Here is a 24,287-nt window from a genome sequence, read left to right as displayed (position 1 = left end):
TATATAAGCGTTATCGATCTAAGAATTATTATAACGGGGCATTAGAAACGTAACGTCTCTCGATCGTCGTAACCTTAATCAAACCCGTAAGTCCTAGAGATATCAATCAATTATACAGATAGAGATATGGGATGTATACGGCCAAGAATATGGATGATTTCGAGTTACGCAAGAAAATTTCTGTTTATATTCCGTTGCCAATGCAGTTGTAGTATATTCCGAGCGCTTTATGTATGCGCACGAAAGTTTGATCAATAAGTTTTGATCCGAGACATTCACTTCGGTCACGTTATGAGAGTTAAAATCGATCGGCGGCTTTTGGATGGCATTTTCCATATACCGGAGTGGAAAATAATTTTTAAAAGATGTGTTAAGTCTAGTCTTAGTTTAAAATAGACCCAATTAAGATTTTAATTCGTGAACCGAGCCACATTTACAGGAAGAATAGAACGGAGATAGTTGTTCATTGGGGAGATATTACACGTTAGCAATATTGTCTTAATGAGATGGAGCCAGAAATTGTGATTCACTCCGCTTCTCCTTCCACCTATTTTCAATAAAATTACAAACTGTTTTGAAAATTCTCCAGCATTCATTCCTATTTTGGATTTTAAGCAAGTTTTATTTCTTAAAATTATGACTTGGCAGTTATAATTTCCAGTTATTTCGTGATATATCCTTGATATATCACGCCAAAATATTTGGTAGAAAATTAAAAATATTCGAAATAAAAGTTATCTGCAGCGATTATTCTTTAAATCAATCTTCTTTTGCCAGTGCTTTCGGCAGAGAGATCGAATGCAAGGAATCCAGAAACGAACATTTTACTTTCATTAATCATTTGCATAAAGAAAATCTCAAACTTTCTTCATTTGATGGTCACGCCAGACTAACCGTACGGAGATTAGAACTTTTCCGACGAAACAACCCCGAATATGCGAATTCACCCGTAAAATTTTTCGTCCAAGCAACTTTTATGCGGCAACAAAACTTGACAATTTGCAAAAATATATTTCGTTATTAACGCAAAATTCGATGTGGTTAAAATCAATTTTTAACATTAATTTTCAATGAAGTGGTTTTAAAAATTTAATTAAGCCAGTTAAACAACGTATCTTCTTCGGCTTAATTAAATTTCCAAAACAAAACAGAGAATACAATAATTTATTTATAAGTTAAATGATCATTTTGCTCATGACTTTCCATAAGTTTCTTTGTATTTTTTAACCATATAAATGACATTTTAGCTGACAATTTCAACTGCAAAGCGGTTTCTTTTTTATCAAAAATTCGACATTAATTTTTTGAATTTAAAATTTTTTAAAGCGGTTATTACACATGCTATCGAGTGTTTTCTCCAATTCCAATATTTTTCGAGCGACATTCGTAATAATTTCCAGTATTTAATTAAAACTTTTAAATTTTTTTAATGAAAAACTAATACGGAATTTAAAAAAAAAATTAAAAGCAAACAAGCTAAAAATAGAAGAGGAAGAGACGAGAGTGGGAGTGAGAGAGGAGCGCTTTGATGGAAAGCAAAAGTTCATTTTTGCAAGCCAAACAAAGGAAAGTGACAAACAAAAATTATAAAGTGTGATCGATGCGCTTATTAATAATTAGAGTAGAAGCTCAACCTGGCTGACACTAATCTACCTACGCTGATCTTATCCCCGGGCTATCGAAACTTACCCGATAGGATAGGGAAATTTAATTTGAGTGAAGCTACATCCATCCCATCTCTCGCCATTGTTTAATTTTCCGGCCCTGGGGCTATCGTCTCTCCAATGATGGGTTTATCGCCGATAGACGTTGACAATGTTTTACCTATCTACCCAGAATTCCTCGCATTTAATTGATTCCCGTCCTCCGTGCTTCATCTGTTCCGCGGTCGCATATTGGTTGGCCGCATTTTGGCCTCCTAAATGGATCTGACACACGGTTATCTTCTTCCTTTTTTATATATTCCGGATCCCCCCGCTATAACTTGGACTTTTTTCAAATCGAAAAAGTAGAAGAAGATTCTTCTTCGGAAATCTTCCCCATACAAAAAAGAAAGACGACGACGACGACGACGGTCGGTGTAGCTTTTGACTGCAGAAAAGTCACCAATCGTCGAAGGTCCCGACACTAGATTTTGTTAAATATTTACTTCAATGACTAAATTATCGAAGATAAAATTAAACTGACGTTAAAAAATGGCTTCGAGAGTGTTAAGTCGGTGTAAATATTTAACACGAGAACAATGTTGACTCTTGGAATGTTCTTTCATTAACTTTCATTATGTTTGCCGAAGGAAAAAAACTTAATAATTCGTCTTAATTATCATTTACTATATCTTTCAGTCGAAAAAAAAAATATATATATATAGTGATGTAAATTTGAACAAAAAGTTTTGATATTCAAACACAATTTTCTATATATATATATATAGGCACATAATTTCTTCTTCTTCTTCTTCCGCTAGAAAATAAACTGGCGCTAAAAAAATTTAAACAAATAAATCACTAGCAGACTTGGTTATCTGCCACGGGAAACCTTTGGCTATTACTTCGACTTACCGGGAAGATATTACTCATCCATTAATCTTGAAGTATTAAATAATGCTGCTAGATAAAGGGCAAGGCGTCGACAATGGGCGACTTAAGAAAAGGATAAGAATAAGAAGTGTAGGGCATAAGTTTGGCCACAATTAAAAATCGAAAAACGGACTTTACCGAGCCGAATTTTAAACCTTTAAGTGCCTTCTTTAATGATATAATGGAAAAGAAGGTGAGGGTTGGAGGGAATGACGTGATCTTTAACTGCCGTTGACAATTGTTGCGAGTAAACAATAACTCCGACCTCTTTTCCCCCTAACGTCTGCTAATGTGCATCCGATTTAAACTTCTGTATTCCCGGTTAAGTGACGTTCCATTAAGTATTCTATCTACGGATAAACGCGTCGATATTAATAGTGTTATCTTCCATTATCGCCTCTTGTGTTTTTCCCCCTTTACCTTATTTAAATTACATCTTTATAATTCTTGGAGAAAACGTCGGCCAAATGGTATAAATTGATAAAACGTTTCAAAAGAAAATACGCTTCGTGTTGGATTAATTTTATTTTTTATTCATTGGAATGCTTTTTACAGACTTCTGGAAGGTGTAGGAGCATTAATAAATACAAGTTTCCTTTGTTTCTCTCCGAGGGCCTTCCGAATTTTGCGCTTAAATGCTCTCTTTTTTTTAATGTCTAGTTTTATACGCGAGGCCCATCGCATACATTTCTGTATTCTTCTTTTTGGCAAACTTAAAAAAATTTTAAATTCATAAAAGTTTAAAACTAAAATTTGGAAAAAAACAGCGAATGGTTGGTTTTAAATGATCGTTCTTTATAAAATAACAGAATTAATTCCGAATTTTGTCGCAATTCACGAGAGAACACCATCTCGTCTCTAAATTAGGCACCAGAATCTAATTTTGACGAACAAGCTTTTGACGATAATTCTTTGTTAAGAGGATTCGCCTAAAGTCGTCAATTGCGATTATTTTTATCATTCATGTTCGATGTTGATCCTTGGCATTGAATGGCGTGTTTCATGACACCCACGGCCATTCCACTGTCTAAATTAGGACGGCATTCTATTTTAGATTCCTGGTTACTATTCTGATTCTCTTCCGTGACTCTCAAATTTGTTTCGACGGCATGATGATGGTCGCGCGTGTCCGATTCGTGGATGACCAGAGGCTGCTGCTCCACGTTTTCCGTTTCGGCCGCTGCTCTTGATCCCGGTGGTTCTTCTGTCGAAGGTTCGGGCTCGCTGGCGGGTGGTGCTACCACGTGTACTACGTGCTCTTCCTCGTTGCCCGTCTGTTGCAAGATAGCGGGCAGCTCGTAATGATGAAAGAAATACAACATGGAATGCTGGAGGGGAAAAAAACAATCGTTCGGTTGGATTTTTTCGAAATAAATAGAGCGAATTAACCGGTTAACACGTACCTGAATAAAAAACCACGAGGTGAGCAGGGCCAAACCGCTGTACTGACCGTTAAATCTATAGTCGTAAGCGTAGAAGGCAAAATGATACAAGTAGAAGAATCTGCGGAATGGAAAAATATATATTAGTAAATGGTAAAAAAAGATATCGCGTATGAAGACGCGAACGTGGGTGACACGAGTCAATCGGCGATTGTTTTAGGAGAGAAAAAGGATCAACCGTTTTGTGTAACTCCATTCATCATTCTTAAGGTGGACGATGTGGAAAAGTGTCTCGGACGAGATTACGGGAGCAGAGGTGTCAGACGGTCCTGGGGGAAATAAATTTTCTAGCGCGTGGGATTAAAGGCCTTCCCTTTATCACGTGACGGCGATTTATAAAAATGGCATTTCGTTTTAAAACCTGCACCCAACCCTCTTTTCTCCCTTTCGTAGACAGACTATTATTAAATTATGGTAAACTGAAAAGGGACAGTCGAACGTATTGTTTTAATTCCATTACGGTCGGTTGCACCCATGAAAGAGTTATGGAGTAGGAGTACCCATGGGCCTTTATGCCGCTCGCCCTGCTTGCAATATTAAAAAGGTGACAACAATGGTTTGCGGGAGGCTAAATAATGATGGTATTCAGTGATCCATCATAGGGGTCAATAGCTAGTGACGTCGCCTGAGGGATCGCGTCCTTCTGTGTCGCTTTGCCTCCGGGGGGACATTTTCTGCTATCTCTCCCCGAACGGCGGTGCAGCTCGATCTAATGGGACGCGCTTTAAATCGTGGACCAATCATAAGGAGAAGGAAAGGCGATACTCGTCGTGCAATCAATTGTCCGATCGCAACGCAGATGGATGATACGTAATTACAACACGCGAAGTAACAGTTACACGTGGTTAAGAGATCGAATTACTCGCTTTTATTAAATATATAACCTGGAACTGGTTCAATCAAGTGACGAAAGGGATCGCTTACTACATCGTTGATTAATTTGAAGGAGAACCTCATCCGTTTTAGTTCCGGCAGTCTGCAATTTGCAAACAAATTACAATTTGACTGATGTGCCTGTTATCTTGAACAAACACCTGCTGAAATGCGTTATGATCGGTACTTATTATTGAACATCGGAATTCGAATCTTCGTCTATTGCTTAATTTCTCTTTCACTTTTTCCATTTTAATATAATTACGATTATTACTATTTAATCTTTACTATTACTATTTAATGTTTACTGTTTACTATTACTATTTAATGTTTAATGTTTAATAATTACTATTTAATGTTTACGAACCGGCCAGAATATACTGATGACGAAAAAACCAGCAGCTAGCAAAAAGAACTTTCGCTAGACACAGTCTAATCAGCAGCAAAAAATTCCCTCCGTCGATTTTATCGTTCTTGTTACCTACGACTTGATTTGTTGTATCAATAAGTCGGAGACGAAAAAGCGGGAAGAGAGAAGAAAAAACTTTTTTAAGTAGAAAAGAAAGAAATGAAAGAACGGAATTGAATCTTTTCACTGCTTCGAAACGATCGAGAGGGTAGAGAAATATGTGATTTGTCTGTCGTCCGATGGAGGAAAGAGAGAGAGAGAGAAAGAGAGAGAGGTGGGGAAAAGCCTCCGCCCAATCAATTCCTATGGACTGGCGGGAGATGGATGCAATCCCAAGACACCTCCAACCATAGACGAACTGTTTGTCTGCCTCGTGTACACATCATCCCGTTCACATATACACAGACGTATATGCTGTTTCGTGTTCATTGGTGCCATCAATAGTCGATGTAGTCCACTTTAAGATTCATTTAATGGCCCATTCTTCAAAATATTCGATATTCGTGTTTTTTTAAATATTAATCAATACAAAATTTTATACTTATACTGTATACGTAAGTTGGAATCTACTACACTTATTTAAAAAACAGTTAAAACATTTAAAGATATAAAAATGCGACAATATGTATATATATACACACACATTCACATTATATATATATTTATCATTCATGTTCGATGTTGATCCTTGGCATTGAATGGCGTGTTTCATGACACCCACGGCCATTCCACTGTCTAAATTAGGACGGCATTCTATTTTAGATTCCTGGTTACTATTCTGATTCTCTTCCGTGACTCTCAAATTTGTTTCGACGGCATGATGATGGTCGCGCGTGTCCGATTCGTGGATGACCAGAGGCTGCTGCTCCACGTTTTCCGTTTCGGCCGCTGCTCTTGATCCCGGTGGTTCTTCTGTCGAAGGTTCGGGCTCGCTGGCGGGTGGTGCTACCACGTGTACTACGTGCTCTTCCTCGTTGCCCGTCTGTTGCAAGATAGCGGGCAGCTCGTAATGATGAAAGAAATACAACATGGAATGCTGGAGGGGAAAAAAACAATCGTTCGGTTGGATTTTTTCGAAATAAATAGAGCGAATTAACCGGTTAACACGTACCTGAATAAAAAACCACGAGGTGAGCAGGGCCAAACCGCTGTACTGACCGTTAAATCTATAGTCGTAAGCGTAGAAGGCAAAATGATACAAGTAGAAGAATCTGCGGAATGGAAAAATATATATTAGTAAATGGTAAAAAAAGATATCGCGTATGAAGACGCGAACGTGGGTGACACGAGTCAATCGGCGATTGTTTTAGGAGAGAAAAAGGATCAACCGTTTTGTGTAACTCCATTCATCATTCTTAAGGTGGACGATGTGGAAAAGTGTCTCGGACGAGATTACGGGAGCAGAGGTGTCAGACGGTCCTGGGGGAAATAAATTTTCTAGCGCGTGGGATTAAAGGCCTTCCCTTTATCACGTGACGGCGATTTATAAAAATGGCATTTCGTTTTAAAACCTGCACCCAACCCTCTTTTCTCCCTTTCGTAGACAGACTATTATTAAATTATGGTAAACTGAAAAGGGACAGTCGAACGTATTGTTTTAATTCCATTACGGTCGGTTGCACCCATGAAAGAGTTATGGAGTAGGAGTACCCATGGGCCTTTATGCCGCTCGCCCTGCTTGCAATATTAAAAAGGTGACAACAATGGTTTGCGGGAGGCTAAATAATGATGGTATTCAGTGATCCATCATAGGGGTCAATAGCTAGTGACGTCGCCTGAGGGATCGCGTCCTTCTGTGTCGCTTTGCCTCCGGGGGGACATTTTCTGCTATCTCTCCCCGAACGGCGGTGCAGCTCGATCTAATGGGACGCGCTTTAAATCGTGGACCAATCATAAGGAGAAGGAAAGGCGATACTCGTCGTGCAATCAATTGTCCGATCGCAACGCAGATGGATGATACGTAATTACAACACGCGAAGTAACAGTTACACGTGGTTAAGAGATCGAATTACTCGCTTTTATTAAATATATAACCTGGAACTGGTTCAATCAAGTGACGAAAGGGATCGCTTACTACATCGTTGATTAATTTGAAGGAGAACCTCANATATGGCTAAAAAAAATGAACACTATTCAAAGAAATGCATATGCAAATAAAAGAGCATTTTATAGTTTTTATCAATTTTATGTGAATTTAATTTATCAGGATGAAAGATTTAAATAGAAATATCAGAATAATATAAGGATAGTTCTACTTTGGAAATTTTTTCATTCCTTACAATAAGAAACTTAAGTTGACTTATTCAATATGTTTAGCCTACATCAAGTGTTTCAGATCATGCAATTAACTTTTTTATTAATACATTTTCTATGAAAACTCAATTACAAAACTTTTTTTTCAATTGGAAACATCAGAAGACGATTGTATTCCATCCCCACTGATAACAAGAAATAAAAGATTCCCAATAAAATAATAACAAATTATAAAAGATATTAAAAACTACAGAATAATACAGGGTTATTCACTTGGGACAAAATGCTTATTATATGGAATATTTACATGATGTCCCATCCCAGGTATACAAGGTTTTTTCCCTTTTATGAGTAGAGCATAGACATGACAAAAACAGGCAAAGAGAATTGTCCAGATGGCTTGGGCAGCTGCACTATTCCAAAAAACCTCCATTCTCCAGTCCAATAAACCTTCTCTCTTTCTCTTTCCAAACTCCACCATGGGTAGTAAGAAAAAAAAATGAAATAAAAAAAGAAAGAAAAAAGAATTGCTAGTTGCTAGAGATTCTATCCAAGAATTATCACTTTATAGAAAACTGACACTTTTCCTATTTTCTGTTCTGTCTTACTTTCTAATATATTAAAAATTAACACATTCTTCTAAAGTTAAATTTATGTCTTTTGTACAAAGAATATAAACTTAAGGCTACAATTGGATGTTAGATTGTGACAATTACTCTACTTACCTCAACCAATAGTACTTTGTAATAGCTGTATGGCAACAAATAGCATCATACTGATCTGCTACCCATACTATTAAAATAATGTAAAATGCTGTTGTTGTATCATTAAAAAATTCTGACATAATTGCTTCCATTCCTATAAAAAAATAAATAATAATATTTGCCATTAAAGCCAAAATTTTGTCTAACATATAATAATTAAAATTTCACAAACTTCTTTCTAATTGTACTTATATAATGGGACAGGAAAAAAATTACTAAAATGTATTTTATACCAATGCTACATACTAATGTATGCTAGTATCACATACAGATTCTTCCTCTTCTATAAAACAAATTCTTTCACTTTTATATTATAAATTTTAAACTTTATATTTTTACAGCAAAAGACCACTTATTTATTTATCTACAAACTTGAGATAAATTTTAAAAAAGCACTGATTAACGCCTCTGGTGATTTAACATAAAAATTATTTTAAAAAGTATAAATAGAAGCAAAGAAATTTAAAATATTTCTTCATTAATAACTAACGAAAAAATATTGGTATTTTTATTTTTTCTTCATAATTTTTGTTGTTACAGCTTGATTAACTTTCTGAATTCTAAATGTTAATTTGCTCATATAAATTAAATCTTTTTGCTATTAATAAAAAACTTTTTCAACTACATTTCATTCATTAAATTAATGGATGATTTGATTTCAAGCTAATCACTGTGATGAACATAAACTATTACTACTTGTTAATTAGATGAAAATATTGCTAATATCAATTATCTTATAATTCAATAATATATTTTTTTTAAATAAAAAATTATCTTGTTAAGATACAAGCCAAAAAACTTAGCTTCTAATTTTCAAAAACAGGAACTATTTTTGAATATTTTTACTACTGCATAATGTAGCAATTAATTAAGAATAGAAAATAAAGAGCATAGAGAATTTATTATTAGTAATATTTTCTGTATAATATTGATACGTTTAAGTAAACTAATATAAAATGCTCTGTAGTTATTAAGGAATTACTTTAATCTATCTATTAACAATAAAATTATATTACATTTTTTTCTTCCTATTACATTAATATCATTTAAGAAATTGTTCAAATCAAAAACAGAAAATTTCTATAGTGTAAATGTTTTACATCAATAAATAAGCATTACTGTAAAATAAAATTTGCCATTTTGTAAATAAAATTATAAGTATCAAAACATGACAAAACTGATTTCTCACTTTGATTTCTAAAATCAAATTTTAATTAATTACTTTTATTTATTGTTCAAAATGCTAATAAAGAACAACATTAATTTAAGTTAGCTGTGAGAAATAGAAAAATATCTCTCAGTGACAGATTGATAGCTATCATTAATAACTAATGTGCTACATAAGACCAAAATGAAAATTTAATAAATCATTACTACACATTCAAATTTGCTCTTCTGAAAATGTTCTTTTTTTAATATATTGTATTTTAATTATTATTAAAATTATTTATTATAGTATACGAATGTAAAATATATTCAATGTACGTCATTTAGAATTTTATATATAAATAGTTTGGTAAAACCAAAAACAGTTAAAATATGATACATTTAATGGATATTGTCATTCATTACATATTTATTTTTAAAGATAATGATTTGTATGATTGATTACTATATGAAAGTCTAGAAGCTTTTCAAGTAGAAAATATAGAAATAGAACTTTATAACTATTTGATAACTGTAAATAATAATTGTTATTTATAAATATCAATTAGTTTTAAAGTTCCATTTAAAGTTCTAATAATATAAATGTATTACTATATATTCAAAATTAATAATGTCAAATAAATTATTAACAAATGTAATGTATAATTAAAATACAGTATATTAAATTATATGTAGGAAATTCTATGGCTTTGAAAATCTAAATTTAATAAAATTTCTGCCAAAAAATAAATATTTATTTATTTAGATATGGCTAAAAAAAAATGAACACTATTCAAAGAAATGCATATGCAAATAAAAGAGCATTTTATAGTTTTTATCAATTTTATGTGAATTTAATTTATCAGGATGAAAGATTTAAATAGAAATATCAGAATAATATAAGGATAGTTCTACTTTGGAAATTTTTTCATTCCTTACAATAAGAAACTTAAGTTGACTTATTCAATATGTTTAGCCTACATCAAGTGTTTCAGATCATGCAATTAACTTTTTTATTAATACATTTTCTATGAAAACTCAATTACAAAACTTTTTTTTCAATTGGAAACATCAGAAGACGATTGTATTCCATCCCCACTGATAACAAGAAATAAAAGATTCCCAATGAAATAATAACAAATTATAAATGATATTAAAAACTACAGAATAATACAGGGTTATTCACTTGGGACAAAATGCTTATTATATGGAATATTTACATATAAAGTGAAAAGATGAGCATAAAACACAAATGGAATGATTCTTTATTTCATGTTGAAGCAGTCAACCAAGGTATGTTTTATATTATATGTCATTCAATGTAACTGTGCAATCGTGAATGTTGCAAATATTGTATTCATATAATATTCAACCATGGTGATATTGGACATTTTATACTATCAAGCTATCCATATTTATACAATTTTAAATAACACAAACTTATTTATCTTAATTTTATAACATCTGCATCTAAATAAAGATTGTTGCAAAGACATTTGATACTATTCTAGAAATTCACAACTGGACTTTTTATATACAAGGAATAGTCAAGAAATAAACTCAACTTTTGACAAAAATTTTATTACACAACACGAACTCTTACACTATCACTTTCAAAATAAACTCCTGTAGCTATACACCTCTGCCAACATCCATGTCACTTGTCAAAGCTGTCCTGAAAGTTATTTTTTGTGATGTTTTTACAGATTTTCATCACTTTGGCTTCTTTCTCTTCTACTGATTTGGAACCTGTAACCCTTCAACTATTCTCATTTTAGATAACAGTTGAAAGTCTATGGTATAAAGATTAAGGAAGCTTTGTTATGCCTTACTTGGCCAGATATTCATTATTTATTTATTTTAATTAATCAGGAAGAACCAATGGAAAGTGAATGTGAAGTTACTATTATACATTCATGAAAGCCTTTACAAACACTATACAAACATCCAGCAATGAGTTGCTTAACTTTCCNCCTAAATGCAAATTCTTGCACAGGGCACAGGAATGGCTAGTTACTGCACTGGTTAAGGATATCTTTAGGAAGACCGATCATTTTCAGTTGTACTAGGATATAAAATTTCAGTAATTTTGTTGAATTACGATAAAAATTCCATTTAGAAAACACTATGACACTTGCCCAAAGTTAAAATTATGCGTGTTACGAAATGTTATTATTAAAAAGTAACTTTTATATATTATAAAAAAGAAAAAAAAAACTTCATTTTGAGGTTAGACAAGAGTTTTTAAAAATTTAAATGCAATTACAAGTAAAATTTCCATTAAGTACGGACCCCTCTCCAAAGTTAAAATTATGCGTGTTACGAAATGTTATTATTAAAAAGTAACTTTTATATATTATAAAAAAGAAACAAAAAACTTCATTTTGAGGTTAGGGAAAAGTTTTATAAAAAATTGTAAATACTAATAATGAGTAAAATCATCATTAAATTTGACACTACTCAAGATATGACACAACTGCCCTTTATCTCCCCACCTTGTTGACCTTTAACCACAAAAAATTTAATAACATCAATTCCCTAATATAAAGCCTCCTGGCAAAATTTTAGGAATTTTTGACAGAAAGCATAGGAGTTATTAAGTTTCAAAGAGAGTGAACAAAATTGTGCTCCCACAACACACACACACAGAAATAACCCACAATTTCTTTGCAAATGCAATTCTTTGCATTTGCAAAGAAATTTCTCAACATTTCAAGATCCAACAAGTCCAAAAATGTAAAAATCTTGGGGGGTTATGTTTTCATCAATTGCTATACTTTCCCTCTGTTATATATAAGAGCCAGGAAAGTAAAATGGATTCCAGAATTGCTTTTACAAGTGGTATGGATGCTGGCAAAAATGTATAGCTGCAGAAAGAGAGATCCTATAGTTATTAATCAAAGACACATGATTGGGCTATAATTTGGAAAAATTGTAGGCCTAGAAATTCCCAGTCATCTGTCTGTCTTTCCTTAATCTCAAAAACAGAGTTAGATAGATGAAAGATGAGGCCAGATATTGAAACCTTAGGGGCAGGAGTGCCCAATTAACTATATGCGAACTTCCAATGCAAACCGGAAATAATGTTATTTGAATTCAAGAATTTACCCTTGAAATGTGTTAGATAGATGACCAGTGTGACTCTTGTTAAAGGAAAAGTATGATAATAATTGGTCACAATAAATAATTGCTCATTATACTTGACATCCACAACTCCATTTTCAAATTATTAGTAACAAAAACATACATTTTGTTTAACTTTCACTAAGCTATTCTTTGCTGAAGTATTTCATCCTATATTTAAATTTGAGAATTTAGATATAAAAAATTTATAAAAGAGTGAAAATATATTTTATTATTCTTAAAATTAACTAAAATTACTTTTTGACAATTTTTTATTGAATTTTTTTCATAAAAGTATTTGTGAACAACATGTACTGTACTGTTTGAACAAATATCTAGATTAGTGATCAGCCAAGTTGTTACTGTTGGTATACAATATATGCAATTAATCTTTGATAAATTAAAAATAATTTATAATTCATATTCTATCATAAATTACATGCCATTTTTAATAAGAAAAGATACTTGAATTGTTTTCATTATTTTTTAATATACCTATTTTAATTTAAATATAAAATTAATTAAGCATTAAATAAGTTTTAAAATGTTTTATTGAATTATTTTCATTAATTTATTAAAAATTAAATTAATAATAAAATTCATTTTATTATTAACAAGCAATTATTTATTGTGACATTGTCACAATTCCAGACTGCAATTTTTAATCATATTTTCAATTTATTTAATTTAAAATATATGCTTGCCACCTCAAATTAGTAGTGTCTTCATCCTATACATCATACTTTTCCTGTAAGCAATTGAGTCATGCCAGTCATATATCTAACTCCTTTCAGGGGAAAATTTTTGAATTGAAATAATGCGACTTCTGGTGCAAACCAGAAGTTTGCATACAGTTAATTGGGGTCTCCTATCCCTAAGCTTTCTGTATCTGGTCTCGGCTTTCATTTATCTAATTCCGTTTGAGATTAAGGAAGGAAAGACGAATGAATGACTGGAAATTTATAGGCCTACAATTTTTTCAAATTGCAGACCAATTAATTAATTTATTTATTTATTTATTTATTTAATCATCATATTTCCTCAATTCTAAGATGCATCTTGAATTTGAAATTAAATTTTTAGTTTTGCAAAGAGAAATTTTTAATAATCAATTTATTAAGTAGACAAAGTAGAAAAACAATTAAAATGTCATGAATATGTAATGTCCAGTAGTTGTACTTCCATGCCATTCTGTATATGCAATAAACTTTCTTTTAATGCTGCATCATAAAGTCATCTCAAAGACACTTTAAATATTAACATAGAGTTTAAATTAGATGCATATTACAAGCAAAATTTGTTTGCATTGAAATGACAGTTTGAGCATATAGCTAAAATGTCTATTATTGATGTTTAACGTATTAAATGATCTGCTCACAATGACTACCAATTATTGCTTTGGACTGTGAGATACCTCTCTATTTTGGATAAGTGAAAAAGATTTTTTAAAAGTTGCAGCTTAGAACTGAGGAAATATGCATTTAAGTTATGAAATTATACTTATTTTTCTAAATACAAGGTGTCCCAAAAGTCTTTTCAAAATAAAATAAAATAAATCAATATTAAAATAATGTATTAGTTTAATTAAAAAAAGTAAAAAATGTAATAAAGTATTACAAAAAAAAATTTTTTTGTAATACTTTATTACAGTTCCTGGGAATTTATTTCTTAAAGATAATATTGTCTAAATGTGTTCTGTTATTTCGCTGGCACACTTCTACATGGGAGGCAAAATTTCTGAGAACTGCTCAGCACGTGTTCGCCGTGATCGCTGCCATTTCTTTTCAGATATTTTGTTTCAATTGATCCAGAGAGGTAAGATTGTTGCTATATACCTTTGATTTAAGGTAGCCCCACAAGAAAAAATCCATTGGTGTCAAATCGGGGCTATGTGGAGGCCAGTTTATGCCACCTCGCCTGGATATCAATTTTCCAGGAAAAAGTTCACGAACAACCAGTATAGACATGTTAGACGTGTGAGACGCTCCATCCTGCTGAAACCATGTGTTTCCATTAAAACCAACAAAACCTTGCAAAGCTGGTGTGAAAAAGTTGTTAATTAGCTCTGCATATTGCTTCAAATTAACAGTTACTGTGCAATCTCTTTAATCTTCAAAAAAGTACGGGCTGATTATCCCTCACCCTGACATTGCAGCCCAAAAAGTGACTTTTGTGAATGAAGTGGCCTCTGATGTTTATGTTTTGGATTTAAACTCCAGTAACGGCAGTTTTGTTTGTTAACGTGGCCATTAAGGTAAAAATGTGCCTCATCCGAGAATAAAATGTTGTTGAAGGATGAAAATTGATCAACCATTTGGTTAGCGAAGTTAAGCCTCTCAGCACCATCAGTTGGCTTTAATTCTTGAACCAACTGTATCTTGTAGGGGTGAAGGCACAAGTCTTTACACATTATGCAATGTAGAGAACTTTTAGGAAGATTTAAGACACTCGTCCTTTTGGAAACAGGGAGAGTGGGAATCACTCTAACTGACTGGCATACACTCTCCACATTTTCCTCGCTTGTTGATGACCTTGGTCGCCCCGTCCAAGGTTTGCTCATTGTTGAACCAGTCTCTTCATTGAAATTTCTGTACTCATGTTTTGATGAGTTGAATACTCAGTGTTTCATTTACGTGACACAATCAATGAAGATTACAAAATTTTTGCCACACTATAATGGCAGAATTATTGTTTTTGTAAACTTGCAAGTGTAGCACGCATGCTCTGCTCCTGNATTCATGAAAGCCTTTACAAACACTATACAAACATCCAGCAATGAGTTGCTTAACTTTCCTAGCAACATTTAAAATTCTGTATGTGGTGCCATCTGTTATGATATTTTATTAAAAAATCTTTTTGTATTTTTAATTATTATAAAATAACAAAAAACTTCATTTTGAGGTTAGGGAAAAGTTTTATAAAAAATTGTAAATACTAATAATGAGTAAAATCATCATTAAATTTGACACTACTCAAGATATGACACAACTGCCCTTTATCTCCCCACCTTGTTGACCTTTAACCACAAAAAATTTAATAACATCAATTCCCTAATATAAAGCCTCCTGGCAAAATTTTAGGAATTTTTGACAGAAAGCATAGGAGTTATTAAGTTTCAAAGAGAGTGAACAAAATTGTGCTCCCACAACACACACACACAGAAATAACCCACAATTTCTTTGCAAATGCAATTCTTTGCATTTGCAAAGAAATTTCTCAACATTTCAAGATCCAACAAGTCCAAAAATGTAAAAATCTTGGGGGGTTATGTTTTCATCAATTGCTATACTTTCCCTCTGTTATATATAAGAGCCAGGAAAGTAAAATGGATTCCAGAATTGCTTTTACAAGTGGTATGGATGCTGGCAAAAATGTATAGCTGCAGAAAGAGAGATCCTATAGTTATTAATCAAAGACACATGATTGGGCTATAATTTGGAAAAATTGTAGGCCTAGAAATTCCCAGTCATCTGTCTGTCTTTCCTTAATCTCAAAAACAGAGTTAGATAGATGAAAGATGAGGCCAGATATTGAAACCTTAGGGGCAGGAGTGCCCAATTAACTATATGCGAACTTCCAATGCAAACCGGAAATAATGTTATTTGAATTCAAGAATTTACCCTTGAAATGTGTTAGATAGATGACCAGTGTGACTCTTGTTAAAGGAAAAGTATGATGATAATTGGTCACAATAAATAATTGCTCATTATACTTGACATCCACAACTCCATTTTCAAATTATTAGTAACAAAAACATACATTTTGTTTAACTTTCACTAAGCTATTCTTTGCTGAAGTATTTCATCCTATATTTAAATTTGAGAATTTAGATATAAAAAATTTATAAAAGAGTGAAAATATATTTTATTATTCTTAAAATTAACTAAAATTACTTTTTGACAATTTTTTATTGAATTTTTTTCATAAAAGTATTTGTGAACAACATGTACTGTACTGTTTGAACAAATATCTAGATTAGTGATCAGCCAAGTTGTTACTGTTGGTATACAATATATGCAATTAATCTTTGATAAATTAAAAATAATTTATAATTCATATTCTATCATAAATTACATGCCATTTTTAATAAGAAAAGATACTTGAATTGTTTTCATTATTTTTTAATATACCTATTTTAATTTAAATATAAAATTAATTAAGCATTAAATAAGTTTTAAAATGTTTTATTGAATTATTTTCATTAATTTATTAAAAATTAAATTAATAATAAAATTCATTTTATTATTAACAAGCAATTATTTATTGTGACATTGTCACAATTCCAGACTGCAATTTTTAATCATATTTTCAATTTATTTAATTTAAAATATATGCTTGCCACCTCAAATTAGTAGTGTCTTCATCCTATACATCATACTTTTCCTGTAAGCAATTGAGTCATGCCAGTCATATATCTAACTCCTTTCAGGGGAAAATTTTTGAATTGAAATAATGCGACTTCTGGTGCAAACCAGAAGTTTGCATACAGTTAATTGGGGTCTCCTATCCCTAAGCTTTCTGTATCTGGTCTCGGCTTTCATTTATCTAATTCCGTTTGAGATTAAGGAAGGAAAGACGAATGAATGACTGGAAATTTATAGGCCTACAATTTTTTCAAATTGCAGACCAATTAATTAATTTATTTATTTATTTATTTATTTAATCATCATATTTCCTCAATTCTAAGATGCATCTTGAATTTGAAATTAAATTTTTAGTTTTGCAAAGAGAAATTTTTAATAATCAATTTATTAAGTAGACAAAGTAGAAAAACAATTAAAATGTCATGAATATGTAATGTCCAGTAGTTGTACTTCCATGCCATTCTGTATATGCAATAAACTTTCTTTTAATGCTGCATCATAAAGTCATCTCAAAGACACTTTAAATATTAACATAGAGTTTAAATTAGATGCATATTACAAGCAAAATTTGTTTGCATTGAAATGACAGTTTGAGCATATAGCTAAAATGTCTATTATTGATGTTTAACGTATTAAATGATCTGCTCACAATGACTACCAATTATTGCTTTGGACTGTGAGATACCTCTCTATTTTGGGTAAGTGAAAAAGATTTTTTAAAAGTTGCAGCTTAGAACTGAGGAAATATGCATTTAAGTTATGAAATTATACTTATTTTTCTAAATACAAGGTGTCCCAAAAGTCTTTTCAAAATAAAATAAAATAAATCAATATTAAAATAATGTATTAGTTTAATTAAAAAAAGTAAAAAATGTAATAAAGTATTACAAAAAAAATTTTTTTGTAATACTTTATTACAGTTCCTGGGAATTTATTTCTTAAAGATAATATTGTCTAAATGTGTTCTGTTATTTCGCTGGCACACTTCTACATGGGAGGCAAAATTTCTGAGAACTGCTCAGCACGTGTTCGCCGTGATCGCTGCCATTTCTTTTCAGATATTTTGTTTCAATTGATCCAGAGAGGTAAGATTGTTGCTATATACCTTTGATTTAAGGTAGCCCCACAAGAAAAAATCCATTGGTGTCAAATCGGGGCTATGTGGAGGCCAGTTTATGCCACCTCGCCTGGATATCAATTTTCCAGGAAAAAGTTCACGAACAACCAGTATAGACATGTTAGACGTGTGAGACGCTCCATCCTGCTGGAACCATGTGTTTCCATTAAAACCAACAAAACCTTGCAAAGCTGGTGTGAAAAAGTTGTTAATTAGCTCTGCATATTGCTTCAAATTAACAGTTACTGTGCAATCTCTTTAATCTTCAAAAAAGTACGGGCTGATTATCCCTCACCCTGACATTGCAGCCCAAAAAGTGACTTTTGTGAATGAAGTGGCCTCTGATGTTTATGTTTTGGATTTAAACTCCAGTAACGGCAGTTTTGCTTGTTAACGTGGCCATTAAGGTAAAAATGTGCCTCATCCGAGAATAAAATGTTGTTGAAGGATGAAAATTGATCAACCATTTGGTTAGCGAAGTTAAGCCTCTCAGCACCATCAGTTGGCTTTAATTCTTGAACCAACTGTATCTTGTAGGGGTGAAGGCACAAGTCTTTACACATTATGCAATGTAGAGAACTTTTAGGAAGATTTAAGACACTCGTCCTTTTGGAAACAGGGAGAGTGGGAATCACTCTAACTGACTGGCATACACTCTCCACATTTTCCTCGCTTGTTGATGACCTTGGTCGCCCCGTCCAAGGTTTGCTCATTGTTGAACCAGTCTCTTCATTGAAATTTCTGTACTCATGTTTTGATGAGTTGAATACTCAGTGTTTCATTTACGTGACACAATCAATGAAGATTACAAAATTTTTGCCACACTATAATGGCAGAATTATTGTTTTTGTAAACTTGCAAGTGTAGCACGCATGCTCTGCTCCTGTAAAACGCTCCATAGCAACTAAATTCCCAAGGACGAGGCTAGCGATCAGCATAACTCCCATGCCCCTACTGTTGGTTGTGTTCACACAGTGGGTAAAACAAATTGAAAAACACTTTTGGGACACCCTATAATTTTAAGTTATTTTTTAGAAGTTTAAAGAAAAAACAAACACACTGAAGATTATATTTTATTAATTTTTAGTAAAAAATTTCAATCCTTCTTGTTTTAGATTATTCCTGATTAGATAATTCAGAAATAAATTATTGTCATCTAATGCACATTTAAATCTAAACTGATCATTTAATTTTCAGTAAACGAACAAAATAAAATTTTACTAATTGATTTGAGATCTTATGTATAATATTTGATATCTGAAACAGCTTTCTTTACACAAATTACAAGTCATATTTCATACATGTATAAGAATAGTAAAAGTAATCATTTCAATTTATTAAGTAGACTATAATGAGCAGAATTTTGATTAAAATAAAAACAATACAATATAAGTATATAAGTAATACAATATAATATAATAAAGATTTATAATTAAGTCATTATTACATTATTAATTAATTAACATTTTATCTCATTTATCATTCATGCAAAACAAACTGCAAAGTAAAGCAAAATAAAAAAGTTTAAATTTTGAAAATTTATAATTAATGTTTTGTAAATCAACCAAAAATATGCAAATTTTATAAAATTTTAATTAGTTAAATTCTAAAGTATAAATATATAAATGATACTTACCAACTAAAGCCAAAATAACAATTAAAAGAGGAGCAGCAGGAAAACTTATAGTAATGTTAAACTCTAGCATATGTAATAATTCCACTGTAAAAAATAATATACATACATATAAATTTATTTAATTTACAAGAAATGAATTTATAAATTACATATAAAACTAAAATTTATTAAAACTGAGTACTAACAATGCAATAAAACAATGAAAATTTAATACAAGATAGCAGTGTAATGGTCAAAATTTAAGTACTAGTACAGTCGACCCCCCTATAATTACGGTCCCTATAGTTACGATTCCTATAAAACTACGAAAAAATTGCTACCGGTATCCGTAAAAAATAGTAAAAGTTCCCTATAAACACCTCAAACGTCATCGGGAAGCCGAACTACTTTCCCGCCGTCCGTAGCGCCACGCTACGGAGAGATTTCTATCGTCTGGACAGTATTATATAAATTATATATAAATTAGGTACTGTACATATAATTATATATTAATTATATATAAATTAGGTACTGTATATATAATTATATATTAACTTATTGTAACTTTGTTATAATTAAATATATAATTTCCGCCGTCTAGCGTGGCGCCACGCTACGGAGATTTTTACGCTAACTATCGTCTGTCAGTATGTAAATTAGGTACCGTAAGTCTAATACAGTACTGTAATTTTATACATTTCTTGTGAAAGAAACATTTCTTATTCAACGGCGATTAAAATTATTTATATTAATGATGTCTCCGAAGTTCTACGAAGTTTTCACAGAAAAATAAGTTGTTAGAAATCGGCCGCTCTTTGCTGAGCTGTTCCGCGACGAAAACAATGTTGAGCAATGGCAATGTCGAATGGTGACACTCGGTAAGTAATCCTACAATTTTTTGTTTATAGCGTAGTTTATACGGATTATTCCCAAAAAATATATACGTATTTTGGAAATGTTGAGGCGGATTAGTCTAGAATCGATTAATTTTATGGAAGAAAATCTTTCAAACAGCCGTAGTCCGTAAACTTGACACGTGTCGGGTTGTGATTGGAAGGATTCGTAAGAAAGCGGATTCCTAGAGAATGGAACGTATCTCTATCTTGTAGGGGGGTCGACTGTATATATTTGTGTAATTAATAGACCAAGTTCTAACCTGATAGTTAAATTCAATTACTAATATATCATTTCATTAATAATGCAATTTAAATAGAAAAAATAATAATGCAATTTTGAAAATGCATATTAAACAATAATTTTGATTTTTATAATTTTGATTCAGCAGGAAAATGGGCAATTATAAATAGTTAGTTAGTTATTAACTTTTGAATACTTATTAACAAATTTTCATGTACAAGATTTCAAACATAGTTTGTCATTTATGTTCTGAAGATGACATCACTCAAGTGACCTTTATTCATGAACAGACACTTTGTATGCATCTTTGAAATATGTCATGTATAGAACAGTGCAATGTATTCGTGACTATATATTGCATGGGAAATTTCTGCCTTAAGAATTTCAAAATTTTGTGGATGACCTTCATGTATCACACACTGTTCACAAATGGTAAACTATATTGTTTGAAATCTGTAAAATAAACATTAGTGACATTATTGTACAACTTGTCAACATGATATTACTATTTATATAATGATGAACAACATCTAGTTTATTGTTACAAAATAGATTCTATAGTTGCTTACAGAATCTATTTTGTCATCATAATTATTTATGATAAACAAATGAAAACCTAGCAATATGTTAGCAATAAAAAAATTCTGAACCTGTTTAAATCTAAATGACTCCATCAAACAAAATACATAAATGCTAAAATATTAAGGAAACCTTAATATTTTATCATTTATGTATTTTAATATTCTCATCATGCACTTTTAATGTAACAACTTATGGTGAATTTTAATTTTATTACTAATATTTTAAAACATGAAACAAAGTATCCAATGAGAACATAATATTCAGATAAAAAGAACAAAATAGTCTTAGTCCAGACAAGTGTGGGAAAAGTGATTTATTTATTCTTTTAATCTTTTTAACTTAAAAATATATACTATCTCTATTACTATGTATGTAATACACTATTTATATAGTTGTATAGTATTTTAGCAATTTTTAAGAAAGCCTCTAAAAGAAAAAATCATATACTGTAGAGAGGATCAGTTTATGCAAAACATTGTTGAAAGAATTATCAAATCACATTCTACATACAGACTACATAGTTTCATTTGATGAAATGAATATTAAATTTACAAGTTATTTATCATATTCATTTCATCATCATATAATATAAAATTTTTCTGTTCCTTAAGATTAAAAATTAACCCAAAGAGAAGATTTTAATCATATTTTAATCTGAAAAAAATATCTTTATCAATACTAAAAAAATTTCACCAGAAGAGTAGATACTGAAAGCTGAAACAGGAACTTGTTTTAATCAAGCAGTACATTCAATAGAGACAGCATTATTAATTTCAGAATATTCTTAACTTATTAATTTACTTTTTACAGAAAAGTATTAAAAGATTTAAATCTGATGTTATGATGCTAATGAAAAATCCAGTTTATTATTTCATTAATATTTTATCTTGTAAATGTAAACAGAAGTTACATTTACATGTTTTATATCTAATTATTAAATTGATTGAAATCAAGATTTTTAAATGATTCAAAAAACACATAAATTGTACTTACCAATAAAAAGAAAAATCTGATGATGAGAATATCTCAACAGCATAGATATTGAAAGTGTCTTTAAAGAAAAAATTTAACAATAATCAGTTTTATATATTAAAATAATATGTATTATTTATACTTTTATATATTAATAAATAGCAAAGAACATTTTTAACGTACTGTTTGTCATTTCTTGTCTATATTAAAAGCATAACAGCCAAAAAACAAATTAAAACTATCCACCCAGGTGTGAATCTACTCAGATGCCTAAGAAGACCCACCCAAGGCACTAAGAAAACATTTACAATTAAAATATAAAAATCGTCACACCGGAAATAGGTTCTAGGAGTATGACTTTTTAACACATCCTGGTGTTAATGTGGTTGATAATATAAAAATGGTTATACAGTATAAAACAAGGATAGAACAAAACAATTTGTTTCATTCATATAATACATATAAAAGCAAAATTACATTTATCATCATTAATTAATTACTTTTTATGTATGTATATTTGAGAAGGATTAAAGTTTAAATTTTAATTTAATATATAAATAGTTTTCATTAGAAAAGATTATATGCACGATAGTTCATTATAATGTGTTTATGTATTGAATATTACAAGAATATAGAAAATCTATTCTACAAATATGATAATTTTTTTTTGTATTTTCTACTTATACTGTATATAAAGCAGTAGAGAACAAAATTATGAATATTTTACCAACATTAATATTGGCAAAATTGATTGGTAAACAATATATTATTGAATGTAGTCATTGAATTATTTCAAAATTTCCTAAATAATTATTGACTCTTTTCACAAGTATCTTTATTCTTTATTTTACTTTAATTAAATATTAATTAAATGTTTATTAAAGATATATTGAGTCTATGCATTTTAATAAACATTTAATTAAAATAAAGATTCTAGTCAAAAGATTCAATAATTATTTAGGAAGCTTAGAAATAATTTAATTACTCATTATTATTGGTAAGCTTTTCAGAATTTTGCTCTTTCTAGTGCCTTATACTGTACTTGTTACATTAATCCTATAATATTGCTATCTGCTATAAATATTTGATGAAATGTTGTGCAGGATGTTTGAACAATATAAGGTAAAGTGTTTCCAACTGAGTTGCTCTGAGATTGTTGATGTGAAGTTCTATGCAAAGTGTCTCAACCTGTCAAATCCTTTTTCCATTGGGCCTTTTCAATTCATTAATTTAGTCTTAGAAATCAAATCTTATTGGCATCACCTGAACTTAGATGACATAGCAATACCTGGATTAGTCCCAGTACTTGGTTATATTTAATTAATAATTTGATGATATCTCAATTTTGTTCTCTTGTATCAGTACATCAGGAATTTGGTTATCTTGAACCTTCAGGAATTTCATGAACAATGAAAATGAAATATTTTTAATAATTTTGACAATTGTGGAGACCAGGTTCACACAGTATGTATTTAATGTTACATAGTACTTAGTTCTGTATTTATTCATGTAGTTATTTTAGTATGTGAAATTATATATTGCTGTGAATTTGTTATACATTATTTTTATTTATCGAAATTTAAAATTGAACACTTCATTTGAACTTCTTTGTTCAAATGAAGTGTTCAATTTTTTCAAAATGAAACTATTACGTACATTATACTTACAATGACCATATTTTTTTGGGGAAAATAAAGGACATATCGATGAAAATCAAAAAATACCTTATAAAATTCATAAGTTTATAACATTTATTACGAAAATAGTAGCATACAACAATGCATACATTAAAATTTTAAACAATCTGAATTATTACACATACACACATTGTAAAAATTTAAACAACATTAATTTTGATACTTTTCAGTAGAATTAATTTTTTTATATAGCGCCGTTTTACGCTTTAAAGTCATA

The 24,287-nt window shown here is 30.7% G+C and overlaps 1 protein-coding gene across 2 annotated transcripts in view; it reads right to left on the bottom strand.

Moving 5' to 3' along the window:
• Positions 1 to 3,066: 3,066 nt before the first annotated feature.
• Positions 3,067 to 24,287, bottom strand: part of LOC111627702 (membralin-like) — a 117,236-nt gene continuing 96,015 nt past the window's right edge. The window contains exons 8-12 of one of the 2 annotated variants that reach the window (XM_023371321.1): positions 19,704 to 19,787; positions 8,279 to 8,411; positions 6,412 to 6,511; positions 5,974 to 6,336; positions 3,067 to 3,541 (exon numbers count right to left, since the gene is read on the bottom strand). In XM_023371321.1, the coding sequence (XP_023227089.1) occupies positions 3,515 to 3,541; positions 5,974 to 6,336; positions 6,412 to 6,511; positions 8,279 to 8,411; positions 19,704 to 19,787 (707 nt within the window). In that variant the 3' untranslated portion in view covers positions 3,067 to 3,514. Of the gene's footprint in view, positions 3,549 to 5,973; positions 6,337 to 6,411; positions 6,512 to 8,278; positions 8,412 to 19,703; positions 19,788 to 24,287 lie in introns of both variants that reach the window. The other variant, XM_023371320.1, reaches the window with a different exon arrangement.

Source organism: Centruroides sculpturatus, unplaced genomic scaffold (genome assembly GCF_000671375.1).
Source record: "Centruroides sculpturatus isolate CEXI.00-Female unplaced genomic scaffold, Cexi_2.0 scaffold468, whole genome shotgun sequence".
NCBI classification, from domain to species: domain Eukaryota; kingdom Metazoa; phylum Arthropoda; class Arachnida; order Scorpiones; family Buthidae; genus Centruroides; species Centruroides sculpturatus.
Note: the sequence above shows the minus strand (reverse complement) of the source record. Positions and strands in the feature narration are given on the sequence as shown.